The sequence below is a fragment of the Harpia harpyja genome, chromosome 1 (genome assembly GCF_026419915.1).
Source record: "Harpia harpyja isolate bHarHar1 chromosome 1, bHarHar1 primary haplotype, whole genome shotgun sequence".
Classification (NCBI taxonomy): domain Eukaryota; kingdom Metazoa; phylum Chordata; class Aves; order Accipitriformes; family Accipitridae; genus Harpia; species Harpia harpyja.
The window spans coordinates 49,473,557-49,489,662 of NC_068940.1; the positions used below are offsets into that span (position 1 = coordinate 49,473,557).

The window sequence follows — 16,106 nt, forward strand, 5'->3', positions numbered from 1 at the left end:
AATTTGGTGTTGTCACCTGCTCTTAGATGTTACCCTTACTTCATCTTTGTGTCTGAGCATGGTTACAGGTGTAAGGTATTTTTGATGGTGAGGTTCGTGTTGCCCCAACCTCCCCTCCCATGCAGCCACGCTAACCTGCCAGCCTCTGTCAGGATGCTCCTAGCTCTGATTTCCTCCATCCCCTCTCATCATGACGCTGCCCACTGGAGCATCTGACATTGCCCAGCTGTAAAAGTGCCATTTTCAGTCTGGTTTTCTGGGGGCATGGAGATAAGGCACTTGTATCCTGTGTATGCGTGCATGTGTTTGTGTGCGTGCATCCACCTGTGAGCTGTCAGATGTGATGAGAAGTTGGAGGCTTGGAAATGGTAAACTCTTACAGGTTTGATGAAAATCTCAGTGTGGAGGACTCGGTAAAGGGCTTCATTGAAGGAAAAGCTTGGGCTGAAAACAACCTTCTTGGATGCTGGAGAAGCCATCCACAAGGCAGCCCATTTTAATGCTTTAGTTTTCAATGGACCTCAAATTGTACTGGAAATGAGAGAATCAAGCACAAGACGGATGTTTACATGAAAACTGGCTTGGCTGAGTTGCGCATAGGCTATTTGTGATCGGTGAAATGGTGTATAGGTGTAAGGTATCAGTGCACCCACCCTGGGCTGGGGACAGAAAGGAGGAACCCAGGGCTTTGAGAAAGGTCAGAGACTGACAGAGGGTATCATGAGTCAAGCAACATGTGCAGAGGGACCAGCGCGGGTGAAAAACAGCCGAAGTAATCCTACTGGCACTTTTTAAATGTCATATTCCTGGCAGAGAAACCTGTCACATGTTCCCCTGATCACAGCTCCAAGCTTTTCAAAGGCACCAGGCTTCTGCTGCTTGGGGGGAAAGGGGGGGAGGTCTGCCCTGGGAAAACCCTGTGGATGAGCCATTTTCCTCTGGGAAAGATGCAAGCAGTCAACAGCTTTGCACAACGTACTGTGCCCGCATCCTCAGTGTCCTCATTTTAAGCATTTAAGGAAAACTTATTTTTTTGAAGCCTGGCAGATTCCTACATTACTTTTCCTGACTTCTTCAAAAACTACCCCAACACAACAAACTCCCTGCTAATTGGCAGGGAATGAAGTCCCACAGGCTCAGCCTCCCACCTGCGTGTGGCCTGCTGGTGGGACAGCAAAGATCTCCAGGGTGCCTTCGTCCCTTGGGGGAGGTGGGTGGGAAGGAGTTATTAAATCTGAGGCATTTCAAGAGAAACTGAGAGGATACAGACACACCTCATAAAAAAATGCTGCTTCTTATTAAACAAAAGCCAACCAGCCTCCTTCCCCCTCACAACAACCCAGAGGAGTCCCAAAACATAATCAGTTTAGGCTGAACACCATGTTGCCTACAAGATTAAAATTAGACTCACGAGGTTTCATCAAGGGAGAGTTTAACTGTGGTGCTCAATCAGGCTGCAAAATCCTCTAATGACAACTGAAATAAAGTCATTCAAGACACATCCTTAAGCGTCACAGGAAAGAAAGCCTGTCCTTGGCTGCATCCCTTGGCAAAATTATATTAGGTGTCTCTTTTCCCTCCCACTCTCTCCATGCACTGCTGTCTTGTGGCCATACCCTCCCTGGGCTGAAACTCAAAGCCAGCATCCTGTTTGGAACAGGCAGCACTGGGTCCCCCAGCTTTGTGACTGTCCCATAGGTCATGTCTTACAGGAAATGGTCTATAAATAAGAGGCAAATAGGATGAGAGAGGGTTTGAGTGAGCCTCCCAACATGAAGAGGCTTGTTTGGCTCTTCCAAGACAGTATAAAACCACAACAGCTACTGTTCTCTGCACAGCACGTCCAGTGAGGTGGCTATGGTAAAGCTGAGAAATTCTCTGTTGAAAAGCCACATCAGCTCAGAAAACTCTTCTACTTCCAATAGCAACCTCTCCACCTGGAGAAAGATGGCTAATGAAATGTTTCCTTTGCCCTATGTGTGTCCTTGCAAGCTAAGCATCACCAGACCAGCTCTGCTCTTCAGAGACCTTCAAGGTCTCCCAGCTAGAAGTAAAAATAAAATGTAAATATATATTACTAAATGAGTTTAAAACTGTCTCCAGTTCTTTTTAACCTTGCCCTCATGAGGCTGCCACAGGACAGCACTCCCTGAATCAGCACTTTGAAATCACCTTGCTATAAAAATTCATGGTTCTTCCAACAACCATTTTACACCTGGTCCTGCCCTAACAAACGTGCTTTTGACACCACTCTCCTCTCAAATTTCAGCCTGATTTCATACAGAAAGGGTTCCCGTTTCAATCCTTTTACCTCTATGTAAGTCCCAAATACGCGTGAAGCAGCTGGAGTGATGTTCAATAATCAGGCGGCATCTTTTTCAGTCTCCTGAAGTAATCAGTGGTACCCAATCCAATTACACATCAGACAGAGAAGTCATTACTTGGATTGCCTCCAAGGATGTAGCGAAAACTCAGTAACAGGTAAAAGTGCCTTTCTGCTCACAGAGGCCCTGATCCAGCTAGGTCCACAAGCACCCATCCAAATTTAGGTGCCTGTTTATCAAATTGAAATCAAGCCTCTTTTGCTGTGTGGGTAAGTGCTTTGTTAATCAGGGAACTTATGTAAGCTATGTGGCTGTTTAATATTCAAATATAATTATCATCTAGAGAGGGAGGGAGCACTGAGCGAGTCTCATCCTGATTTAGCAAGCTCTGGGGAAGGCAATGACAGCCCAGCCAGTGGTAAGTGACAAAAACTTTGTCCTACAAATGTCTTCCAGAGTTTTCAGGGATTTTACCCTCAGCATGTGGAGGTTGTGTAACTGTCCGAATCATAGAATACAATCATAGAATGGTTTGGGTTGGAAAGGACCTTAAAGATCATCTAGTTCCAGCACCTTCCACTAGAGCAGATTGCTCAAAGCTCCATCCAACCTGGCCTTGAACACTTCCAGGGATGGGGCATGCACAGCCTCTCTGGGCAACCTGTTCCCATGCCTCACCACCCTCACAGTGAAGAACTTCCTCCTTACGTCTAATCTAAATCTACCCTCTTCCAGTTTAAAGCCATTAGCCCTTATCCCATCACTACATGTCCTTGTAAAAAGTCCTTCTCCAGCTTTCCTGTAGGCCCCCTTTAAGTACTGGAAGGCTGCTATAGGGTGTCCCCAGAGCCTTCTCTTCTCCAGGCTGAACAACCCCAACTCTCTCAGCCTTTCTTCATAGGAGAGATGCTCCAGTCCTCTGATCATCTTCGTGGCCCTCCTCTGGACTCGCTCCAACAGGTCCATGTCCTTCTCATGCTGGGAGCCCCAGAGCTGAATGCAGTACTCCAGGTGGGGTCTCACAAGAGTGGAGTAGAGGGGGAGAAACCCCTCCCTTGACCTGCTGGCCATGCTTCTCTTGATGCAGCCCAGGATGCGGTTGGTTTTCTGGGCTGCAAGCGCACATTGCGGGTCATGTTGAGCTTCTTGTCAGCCAACACCCCCAAGTCCTTCTTCTCGGGGCTGCTCTCAGTCCATTCTCCGCCCAGCCTGTATTTGTGCTTGGGATTGCCCCGACACATGTGCAAGACCTTGCATTTGGCCTTGTTGAACTTCATGAAGTTCACAAAGGCCCACGTCTCAAGCCTGTCAAGGTCCCTCTGGATGGCATCCCTTCCCTCCAGTGTGTCAACCGCACCACACAGCTTGGTGTCATCGGCAAACTTGCTGAGGGTGCACTCAATCCCACTAGTCCAAGTTGCCGACAAAGATGTTAAACAGCGCAGGTCCCAATACCGACCCCTGAGGAACCCCACTTGTCACTAGGACATTGACCTAGTGTTGACCGCATTGAGCTGTTGACCGCAACTCTTTGAGTGCAACCAGCCAGCCAATTCCTTATCCACTGAGTGGTCCATCCATCAAATCTATGTCTCTCCAATTTAGAGACAAGGATGTCGTGCGGGACAGTGTCACATGCTTTGCACAAGTCCAGGTAGCTGGCGTCTGTTGCTCTTCCCTTATCCACCAACACTGTAACCCTGTTATAGAAGGCCACCAAATTTGTCAGGCACAATTTGCCCTTAGTGAAGCCATGTTGGCTTTCGCCAATCACCTCCTTATTTTCCATGTGCCTTAGCATAGTTTCCAGGAGGATCTGCTCCATGATCTTGCTGGGCACAGAGGGGAGACTGACTGGCCTGTAGTTCCCCAGGTCTTCCTTTTTTCCCCTTTTTAAAAATGGGGGTTATGTTTCCTCTTTTCCAGTCAGTGGGAACTTCCCCAAACTGCCACGACTTCTCAAATATGACGGATAGCGGCTTAGCCACTTCATCCGCCAGTTCCCTCAGGACCCACAGATGCATCTCGTCAGGTCCCATGGACTTATGCACCTTCAGGTTCCTTAGATAGTCTCGCACCAGATCTTCCCCTACAGTGGGTGGTTCTTCATTCTCCCAGTCCCTGCCTTTGCCTTCTGTGACTTGGGCAGTGTGGCTGGAGCACTTGCCAGTGAAGACTGAGGCAAAAAAGTCATCAAGTACCTCAGCCTTCTCCATACGCCGGGTAACCACGTCTCCCATTTCCTTCCGGAGAGGGCCCACGTTTTCCCTAGTCTTCCTTTTATCACCGATGCACCTATAGAAGCTTTTTTTGTTGCCCTTGACATCCCTGGTCAGTTTTAATTCGATCAGGGCTTTAGCTTTCCTAACCTGATTCCTGGCTGCTCAAACATGTGGGAGAACTTGTGGGAGAACGAGGGAAACTGCGTAAGGCACAACTGTTATTCTCTGTTTGCTAGCACAAGACACTACTGTTCTTTGTTATAAGTTTGCTGAAGTAAGCACAAAAAGTAGAACAAGGTCGGGCGTACGTGACTGATAACAGGAGGGCAACGTGACTGAAGACAGGGTGCAAGACAGCATGCAGGTGGAGGAAACTTCGTGTGATCAGAAGACTTTATCCAATTAGACTATTGTTTAAGCGCATGAACAGCACACGTTAACCAATCAACAAATAGCTTATGTGTGAGTAGATACTAGAAACATATATAACCGAGTGTTGCGCAGTTAATAAACGGAGAAACCGTTTGATCCACAGTATCTGTGTTAGTCCGTTTTCTCCCCAGGGCGAGTCCCTGGCAATGCGTCGTTTTCCCTAGATTGTCGCAGTGGAGAAAGTGCAGCAAAACAATTTCTCTGTATTCCTCCCAGGCTACCTGTCCTTGCTTCCACCCTCTGTAGGCTTCCTTTTTGTGTTTGAGCTTGTCCAGGAGCTCCTTGTTCATCCATGCAGGCCTTCTGGTGTTTTTGCCTGACTTCCTCTTTGTTGGGATGCATCGTTCCTGAGCTTGGAGGACGTGGTCCTTGAGCTTCACATTCCCCACCAGCCCCTCCTTGCTGGTGAGAACAAGGTCCAGCATAGCACCTCTCCTCACTGACTACTCTATCACTTGGAGAAGGAAGTTATCATCAACACATTCCATTCCAACAGGGAATGAAGGGAAATCCTTTTCACTTCCAGCTCCTTGATGCTGCTGTAAGGGGAAGGGCTCTTTTCTTATGTCAGATGCTTCGTATTCCAGGCTTGCTTCTGACAGCTAAGATATCCCAAGGTCAGTAAGGGCTAGATTTAAGGGCTAGATTTCTTCCTTTTTTTTTTTTTTTTGTAGACTCTCAAGAATGAAACAAGAACGGGGTAAAATCTTACATTCATCTTACTACGCTTCTTAGATGTACGACTTTTACATGACAGTGAAGCTAATGGCATTTACTTCTCAGTGCAGCAGCAGCAACAAAAGAGAGAAAGGAGGGAATATGACAGTACAAGAGTGTCCTCCCACTCCCAACATCTTCCACTGCTGGTTATTGCTCAGGGTTAACAGCTTGCATCACCACAGCTGGATGCATCAGAGCCACCCTCTGATCATTGCACTCCAATGCAATGATAAACCAAAAAGCAGACTGGCATTTGGGCATTTCATGCCCATGCCCCTCTCTCTCCATCTTCCCCTGCCTGGAGGGGGTTTCCTTTCTCCTCCCTTTCATCCCTCCCTCTTTTAAGAGCTGTTCAGTGGCCAGAGCCTGTGTGATCACAGCTGGTGGGCTACACGGCTGCTGCGGGCACACAGGGCTCCCTCGCGCCTCAGCCACCTGCCAGAGAAGACAGGGATTTGTTCTGGGCAGTGGATCCCACCAGATTTCCATACGAGCCTTCACATTCCTGTACACGTGACATGCCTGCATTGCCTGGGACAACTGACAGGAGAGAAATGTCGCTAAAAAGCACGCTGGGCAAGTAAAATGCAATCCTGGGTAGGGCATGAAGACATGAGAAGATTTTGCAAATAAAGCGATCAGGATCTTGCATGGTCATTTTGCAACCCAAAAGAGAGTCATCACTTACCTACCTCTTTGCAAGAGAATGTTATTTTTCCTTGCAAGTCGTAAGGTTTAATAAAAGAGTTCTCCATATTGAAAACGGAATTGCTTCTGAAAAGCAGTAATGAGAGCCCAAAGAGTGCAAGCTCTTTGACACATAGCTTGCTTTTGTGCGGGATTACTTAGCATTGCTGCTCTTCTCCTTGTCCTTTACAAGCAGGGCAAGCAGTTGACTTTAGAAGATACATATTTTTCTTGATTCAAGTTTTCTGGTAAAAGAAAATATTCACTTTCAAAAGCAAAGTCATTTCAAAAACAGGAACTAAAATTACACTGATTTTTTTGTTGTTGTTCTCTCTCTCCTTTATGGCTTTTACAAGCAATTACCCACTTAATGTTTTGAAATTATACGAGAAACTTCAACAGCAATTTTTTTTCCTGCTGCGGCTCCTTAAATGTGAAGCCTTAAAAGCTTTTCCGGAACACACAACAGCGTGAGCAAATCAATTTGCCATTTTCATTCTCTTTTTTTTTTTTAAATGAATGGGAAGCAGCGGGATACTTGTTCATCATTAAACTTTTTTTTTTTAAATTTCGTAATGGTGAAGTGAGCCTGTATGACAGCTCTAGAAACTGAAGGCAGGATTCTTGTTTGCACCACAGCCCTTCGTGTTGCTGTGGGAGCACTTTTAAAATAGCTGCATGGGCCATTATGCCATCCCGTCTCTCGAGCCTCTTCTTTCTTATAGCAGGGTGGGACACGTTGGGGGAGACAAATTTAGCATACCTGCTCATGTGACCGTCCCACATGATGCATAACCCATATAAAGAGCTGGACCACATGAGGAGATGGGGCTTCTGTACGGCAGGGCTGCAGGAGGAGGTGAGCTAGAGCCACGTGACAGTGCCACGGCATCCAGCCTGCCCCAGACATGGCCCCTCACCCCGGTCAGGCTGCGTCCACCCTGCAGAGTCCCGGGGCAGGAGGCAGGCCGCTGGGCTTTGTTGCCTGCTTGCAGGAGGCCAGAGGGGTGCAAGGAGAGAGCCAGCTGCCAGCGCCCCACGGTGCCCAAGTGGTGTCGATGTGCCTCGGTGTAATGCAGATGGGCACAAGGTGTTGGTAAAAACCGCAGGCTGGGTGAAGTGCTCTTCTCCCACCACCTCCCCTGGGCTCCTGGGGTGCAAATTAGGGCACTCACCTTAGTGGGGGAGGCAAGTCTAACCTTTCCCTCCTGCTCAAGTTTTCCCCCGGAGGAGGGGTTTTTTTGCTCCTTTCGGATCGTCACCTGCTAAGATCAGGGCATCGGATTGCCACTGAGCCAGCAGTGTTTGGCTCTTACCAGTTAGGAGCGAAAGGTGTTTCTTCTGACAACGAGCAATACCCATCTGAAGCACAAGCTCTGCAGTCTGTAAATAAAAAGCAAAGGTTATGCACAGCCAAGCCATCCAGCTGGGTCAGGAAGATTAAAAAAACAACTCAGATTCTCTGTTGTGCTCCGAGTCTTGTCTTCACACAGACAAGAGGCAGCATCAGTGCCTTGTAAAGAAATGTGTTCCTACCTCCATCCCCCACCCCCAGGACCCCTCCAAAATCCCCTGTGGCAGGTAGTGCCTTTGCTTCCACTCATTCCTGACCATGACTACCTTTCCTACAGTCTGACAAGGCTCCGGAGAATAAAACATCTGAAACTCCCACACCTCATGTTACACATCCCTGTTCTCACTCAGACTGAATCTTCTCTCAGGCCACAGTCCCCTCTAACTTCCTACTCCAGCGTTTAACTCGGAGGCTTTTTTGTCCTTACTTTACCATCCATTACCACCTAAACCAACTTACGTCTCCTGTTAGATCAAGGCATTCATAAAATACTGCAAACACAGCTTCAGGAAGGCACCTTCCTTAGGACCCTCATGCTTGAATTCATACAACATTCTCCTCATCCTCCTTTCTGTTGCACCCGCAGGACGTCATTTCTCTCCTCACCTGGTGTGAGGTCAGTCAGGATGTTCGCCCCAGAGCCAGCTGGATGGAGCAAAGTTCACCTCAGTTGAGGTCTTCTGCATCTGTCTAAACTGGAACCACCCTCTAGGTCCCTCACTAGCACAAGCCCTGATAAAAGCCCTTCGCAGTCTTTTTCAGCTGGGTCTGAGTAGGAGAGGAACTCACACAGATAAACGTCTGTCTTCAGCACGTGCGGTGGGAGGGAAAGGGCTGGTGGGTTCCTTGAGATCTAGACCCAGCACTTTTGGAGTAAGGGATACTGAACTTAGTGAAATACCTAGAAGAACATGAGGAGGGAGGGAATCCATCCTGCAAAGCCCAAACTTTCCCAGTACCAGTCTGCTGCAGCCAGAAACACTCTCAATGGAGGAAATGGAAATACAGGAAGACAGTTACTCCAGCAAACATGGTAAAGGCAGCAGCCTTGAACTGACCATGAGCACATCAGTATGCTTGCTGTGATTTTGGATTTCACAAAGGGTCCTTCTCACAGGAAGGCTCATGTACCCATGGCAATGGAGATCTCTGGATGCAGCTCATCCTTTTCACCACAAACAAACAAATAAGTAAATTAAATCAGATACAGATAAAAAAGGTTCCACCTTTCCCTCTCCTCTTTGTACCAAACACTTCAGAATTGCTAGGAACCATAAAGAATAAAAGACAACTTCAGAAGAAAAACAAAGTTCCAAGAATCATCACAACTCAGATTTTTATTCAACAATGAAGTTGAAGGGAAATATTATTTCTTCCCTTTGGGGCAAATGTTCCAAATGGAAATTAAGTAAAAATATTGTCCCCCAAAGTACTCACAATGAAATTAGTTTTCATTAAATATATTTGTTTGGCAAAATAAAATAAAAAAATTAGAACCCGTACAAAAAAAATCCCTTGCAAATTTCTAACACTGTAGCAATGACAACAATGTAAACCTGGATGTTTGGCAGTTGTAATTAATTTGTGGAAATTACTGTTGAACTTTGGACCAAGAAAATAAAAATCACTTCGAATAGCAACAAGCCAATTTTAGAGGCAACTGAGGCTTAGGGAATGCTATAGGGATGGGACACACTAGTAGCTTCATACACAGTTTGTGCGAGTGATCTGCTAGTGTGGGGCTATCTAAGAGCTGGGAGGAAAAGAAGTTAAAAGCTGTTGCAGCATTGCAGCATATGGTACAGCAAAAACCTGCAGACTTTCCATTCTGGGAGCCGATCAGTTAGGTGAAGGCTGGTGGCAAGAGTCAAGATGATAGTGGAAAGAATAACGACAGTGACGAATGGTGCAAGCACTGGGAAGCAGTTAACAATTTTCGTCATCACATTGGATTCAGTTGTGAGCAGATTCTTGGGAGTGTCTGGGGTAATTTTCTGCTTACAGTAGCTGCTTCTGCTCCCTACCTCCCTCCTCCTTCCAGTTAAAGCCTCTGCCCTGCCAAGTGAGTTTCACAGGCATGCAGTTTGATAACAATGTCCTTTAGTTAAGAATGTCTATTCCAGTATTAAAAATGTAAAAAAAGTCCTCGGGAGGGTGCTTCTTAGTGGCAGTCTTTGCCTTAAGCAAGGCCAACGGCCTGCAAGTACAAGTTAATTAAAGCAATGTGGATTTGGATGAGCAATGGGGAGGATGGGAATGGGGAAGGAAGGGATGCAGGGAACAGGGAGGAATGCAAGTGTTTCAACACCCCTCCCAAAAGCCAAAATCCAAGGTGCACACATGGGTTTCTTTTTTTCCTCACACTCTTTTTTTTTTTTTTTAATATCTCTCCAGTTATAATATTTCCAGTTTCGAAGCAAGTTTCAGTGGCAGCCTCAGTTACAGTCATAAACAAAGTCGTAGTTGCTGGGCTCCTTTGGGATAGGTGGGGGAGCATCTGGGATCTGTATGTTTTCCAAGTCAAGGAGGCGTAGCTTTATCTCCATGCTGAGCAGCGTGTCTAAGTCATTCCGTGTTAGATCACTCAACATATCCTTCCCAAGGAGGGCGTTCAGCCCATCGGTCCATACACAATACTGCACAGGAAAAAGATAAAAACTATCATTAACAGACTTTCTGTATGCACACTGCTTGTCTGGTGTGGTCCTCTACAGTTATTGCCCCCACAGGGACTTACAAAGAGACCTAAAATGAGGTTGATTTGTTTTATTAGCTCGTATCATGAAGAAGGCATGTTCCACTGAGCTGCTCAGAAAATGGAAAAACAATTCCCTAAAAATGGGAAGAAATGACAGTATTTAGTAGTTGGACAACTTGCTATCTCCTCCAAACTTCTTGTTGAATGTTCATCAATAGTTATGGGAGAAAAAACAATACCTAACTTAGGACAATGAACCTCTGGAGATATCTCCTTCTTCCCCTCTCTTTCTTTTTCCCCAGTACTTACAGAAAAAGCCTGATTATCTTACACCAAACTTTTAATTCCAAGACAGTTAAGTTAGGTGAACTGAATCCCCCCCCAAATCCTTCTCGACTCTTTGTGTAAGAAATCCTGTACCAACTATCTAGCTTTATCGTGGTTTGCTTTCCAATAGATTAAGTGGTATCAATTGACATACACAAAGATAGGCTCTCACATATCTATGCCTACAGTACCACTATTGTACACGAAATGACATGTTGTGAAAAATACACAGTCAGTCAATGCTGTGTCCTTCATGAAAATTAAATGCCAAGCTACCTGGTGTAATTTTAAATGCTGCAAATGCTGAACTAAAACCTCTTCCTTACCGTTAGCTTTTTCCTAATAGGAGATGCCATCTTTCCCAACAGCTGACAGCTTGTAATAAACATGGGTTGAATAACCATTTTAAATAAGCAACAAACCCAAGGGAGACTGGTGATCTAGAGTCAACTTCTGTCAAATAAGTCACTTCCATTTATTACTACAAGCCATTTATTCAACTATGAACAGAAGTACTCAAACGATAACATCTAAAAATAAAGATTTCAATCATGAACTTGTGTCCTAGTTTGCAGGAGAAAATTAAATCAACCGTAACTGCATTTTTATCTTACAAATACTTCTGCTAGATTTCATGCCAAAAAACGGATTTTAAATTTAGCTGACCATTTGCTACATGATACAGCCAAGTTTAAAGATAGCCATGGTTGACTTCATCCTTCAGCAGAACTGAGGATTATTTTTAAGGAAGAGAGAGAAAATCCCCTGTTGGGGTATGTCTTCATCCAGAAAAAGGGCGTATTTTTAAAATAGGATGGTTAACACACTTGAATATTCAAAGTGAAATCTGACCCATTTAAGTCAGTAACAAAACAGTAGCAGAGCTAGGATTTCACCCAGAGTGTCGGTAAGCCAAGCTGCAGCTTCAATATGAGATTAGCTATATAGAAGAGACTTTAGAGTTCAGGCTGTCCTGCTAACAAGTACTAAATAAACAACTTAGCCTGCCTGTTCTAGGCTGTCAAAGCGTGTCACTGAAGACTTCTAAAGCATGCAATTTTTTTGGAGTGTACACAGAACATCAGGAAAAGAAAGAATCTGTCCTAGAAATGTAATTATTTTTGAACAACTATAATTTTTTATGATCGACTTGAAATCTTTCTTTGGGAAAGTTTTCCCAGAATTCACTATGAGGAAAGGAAGAGAAAGGCAAAAGGCTCTGCTCAGGTTACAGAAGCGCAGAGCATCCATTCAACAGATGCAGCCCCTGGTGTAAATTGTCCATCACCTGCTCAGTAAGTATGGCCAATGCTTTCTCTGGGGAGGAATCCCAGCGAGCCAGAAAGCAGAGCTGCAGTTCTCTCCTCTTCCAGGTATAACTCATTCAGGGCCCACAGAAACCAAATTCTGGCCACAATTCAGACGAGTGCAATGGCTTGGAAAAGGGGCTTCCTCTCTAATCTCCATATTGGCAAGTGCATGTAATTAAACTCCTGTACGTTTTGAGCAGACAGAAATCCTAATGAGATGGTGGAAAAACAGAAGCATTCATTCAGAATCTTTTTTCTTTTTAATATGCAAACCAGACTAAGAGCCACTGAAAAATTAATTTACTACAGATTTTCATAAAACTCCAATGAAACCTAATTATAGCCTCCCTCATCAGTTTCTCTGTCAAAAATCAAGGATAAGATTAATCCACCTTTTTGCTATGTAGTTGAAACCAGCTATTAGTATTTAAATGAAAAACAAATATGAGTGAGTGATCTCATGGTGCTGAATCCTCTGGCTAGCAGTAAGCTCCAATAGATAGCTAAGGATATTGCCAAACTTAAGTGTGCAGGAATGAGGTCCAAATCTCAACGACATTGGCTCAGTAATGAGACTTTAGTAAAGAAATACCTTGAGAGTCAAGTCAGTGGAACCAGATAACTAGAAAGGTTGTGCAGGCTCCATCCATCTGGATGCAGCCCTGAGCAACCTGGTCTGGGCTCATTCATCACTGACCTGCTTTGAGCAGTACGTTGAACTGGGGACACCCCCAAGGTCCCTTACAACCTGAATCATCCTGTGATCCTAATTCAATTTTTCTTTTTAGGACACACTCAATTCCCACATTCAAACCTCACTCTACAATCAGGAGGACTGTAGAAGTACTTGAAAAAACCCTGAAAGTCTGATCTGAAATTGTCATGTACTAACATAATTCCTGGTGCTTCACATAAAGCTTTCCAACTCTTGAGATGTCATCCACCAAAATCTCCCAAGCTGACAACACTGCTAAACTAGCACTTCTACTGACAAACACCCCAGTTACTTTGATGAAGAGTCATGGGCTTCATAACATGCTACTTGCCTTTCCTTGTGGGTGCTTCCTCTGAACACTTGTACTTTTTGCTTTAATTATAACTCATTCTTCCATAGGCCATGGAAAAGTACAGAGGAAGTGAGATGCCCTTTTGAAAACGTTCACTTGGAAACTGTGAAGTAGCAGCAGGTACTGCTGCCTCTGGCCATTTTTTTGAACATACTAATCTTGTTTCGAAGAAGCTGCACAAGATCAATAAGCCAAATAAGGATAATAGGTATGTTAATACAATCAAGAGCAATTGGGTTAGTGCACCTCACAATGCTACTGCCCTTCAGTGGGGTGCAGTAGCAGTTTTTGAACATTTAGATCATTAAAATACACTTGTAGCCATAGGCTATATATGAGATACAAGTGGCTGAAATATTTGTCGATTTTCATGACCATTTGCTTTTATGAGCTGAAACAGATTAGACTTCAGTTTCTGGAGAATTTGTATCAGAAAGCATCTAACATATGTTCAGTTCAGAGGATGAAGACAATCACGTTTAGACCTACAGCTCTAATGGCACATTATGCCTGGGATCCTATTGCTACTTTCTCTCAGATCAAAACTGACCTGCAAATATTTCTCTGGAATGAACATACTTGAAAATGACACTCAAATATTAATCCCCAGGAAAACCCAAATGAGCATAACTTAATTTCCTCTCCTAAAATTAACATGTATTTGAAGGTTTTAATCCAGAATTGCAAATGTTGAAGCTGTGTAACTAAATACACTTCACTTGTAATGCAATGTCATGCACTTTAATAACAGTACAGTATAATGCAGCTTAATGCAATCTTCTATGTTTCATCATCTTAACACAGTGTCCTGAACTGAGACCAAATGTGATACCACAAAATAAGCGTGCAAATGGAACACCAACTCTTGTTGCTTTAGAAATAAGAAGGAAAAACTTTATTCCTTCTTTAATTTTTAATATAGTGCATTCTCCTAAATCTTTACTTGGAAATTCTTTGAGAGAAAGACATCCAATGCTTCCACATAATTAGGTAAATTAGTTTCATTGCCTTCCAAAAGGCAACGATGTTGTCTATTTCCTTGTGTTTTCAAGCAAGACAAGGAAGCAGGGAGGAGGCTGTCATTCTGCTTTGCTATTGGTATTTACACTGTCTTCATACAAGTGAGACCCATTGCAAAGCAACCCCCTACGGATATGCAATAGAGAGGACCTTCTATGATCACCTCTCATGAATGGTCTTAAGCAATGGGAAACTAAGAATAAGTGGATACGCTATTCTGGAGAACACACGTCTTTGGCTGAAATTGACACCCAACAATGGTATTGCCTCCCCTCATTATGTTGGCATCATCAAGATGAGCTAAGGATGGCAGTGATTCTTTAAGAGCTTGGCTGTACAAATCTTCAGTGTTGAACTACAGTTCACTGAAGTGAACACACAGCAAAAATCCTCCAGGGTAGACCAGACCAGGAGAAACCTTTACTACACCAGGAAATGGTGAGCAAGGTCTGTGGAAACTGAGAGGTCTGCCCAAACTCTCTTCTTTCTCTGACTTAAGAGTTCATATTTCAGTAGGGCTTAGAAATACGGATCTTGAACTTGGACCCCCATGTGCTGTATGATGTACAAATACAAAACATGTTCCTTCTGTGGCTCAGGATATGCATGAAAATTGCAGAAGGTCTTGCTCCCATACTGATCCCTCTGCTTTCGGTTTGTTGTGAGACATGACACAGGTTTAGACGGACCTGCACTCTGTGCCAGGATGACCATTCTTAGGTTCTTAGAAAGCTGATTGCTGCTATAAAGCAACTAAGAGGGCTCCAAAGAAGTTTCTGTACTTTGAACTTGACTTACCTCATGCTTGTCTGGAGCAATGAAATTCAACTGGCCACTCGAGTCATACAATATAGAGAAAGCAAGCTCTAGCACCTCCTGGAACAATATAAAGACACATATATTAATGCTGCATGACAGAGGGACTCATACATTCAGGTCTGTCTGTCTTTCCTACGAGTTATTCCCCCAAACAAGTGGAAAAATAGGTTATGGTACTCTCCTGCCTGGCTAAAGCTGCAGCAGTACCAGACCATTGCAACACCCTGGCACAGCAAGAACCCCACCACAGATGCTCCAGTCAAAACAAACTCACCCCCGTCAGTGCTGACTGTAGCTCACTTGGTCATGGATTACTTTAGCATTTGAGTTTAAATTTGAGCTAGGCAGCGGTGAGGACTAAAATCAATATAATGCATAATAGTACACTTGCAACAAACTCTTCACGAAGACCCACAGTTTTTTCAATTTGTATAGATTAAACTCTCAAAGTTCTGCAAGGTTTGATTCCCTGTGTCAAAAATCTTGCCAGGACAGTTAATCTCCTGGTATGTACTTACGCTCTTTTCACTGCTGGAAATCTACTAAATTATTCATTCTCAAGAGACTTCTGTCATTTTTTTTCTACCTGAACCAGAATCAGTGGCCTCAGTCAAGTTGAACTATCTGGGTTACTTTAAGACCCAAATGAATCTCAGGAAAGAAAAAAATTATCATCTTTTTCCCCCTCAGCGCTGAAGCTGGAATTTCAAAGGTGCCAAAGTGAATTCATCAAGCACTGACCTTCTCTAAAAGTCAACTGGACTTGGGTTCCTATGGGGAAACCCAACCAATCTGAATAAATAACGAACTTCCACTGGCCAGCAGTGAGCATGTAAAGATGTTGTGGTATCATGGTTACTGCACGCATCACTACAAGTGCCATTACAAGGATTTCATAACCTGTAGGCTAGCTAATATGGATATAATAACTCTGTGGAAAAAAGACCTGGCTACAGAGGAGGGTGCTGACTCGTAACTATGATCTGTATGATATGTCCTGTTCTTTTCGCCTCTTGGCTTCCTGAGCCCTTTAATACTGATCACTTTTGCTGACTCTCAGCTGACAACAGTCCCTACACTGCCAGCAGCAACAAGAGCATGGCTTCTTAAATTTGCTACACTAAGT

At 44.3% G+C, this 16,106-nt stretch overlaps 1 protein-coding gene across 5 annotated transcripts in view; it reads right to left on the bottom strand.

The window, feature by feature from the left end:
* Positions 1-9,049: 9,049 nt before the first annotated feature.
* The window catches only part of ELMO1 (engulfment and cell motility 1), a 318,707-nt gene continuing 311,650 nt past the window's right edge, over positions 9,050-16,106 (bottom strand). For all 5 annotated transcript variants that reach the window (XM_052792931.1, XM_052792913.1, XM_052792923.1 and 2 more), the window contains 2 exons: positions 14,960-15,037; positions 9,050-10,375 (listed from right to left, as the gene is read on the bottom strand). In XM_052792931.1, the coding sequence (XP_052648891.1) occupies positions 10,175-10,375; positions 14,960-15,037 (279 nt within the window). In that variant the 3' untranslated portion in view covers positions 9,050-10,174. The remainder of the gene's footprint in view (positions 10,376-14,959; positions 15,038-16,106) is intronic.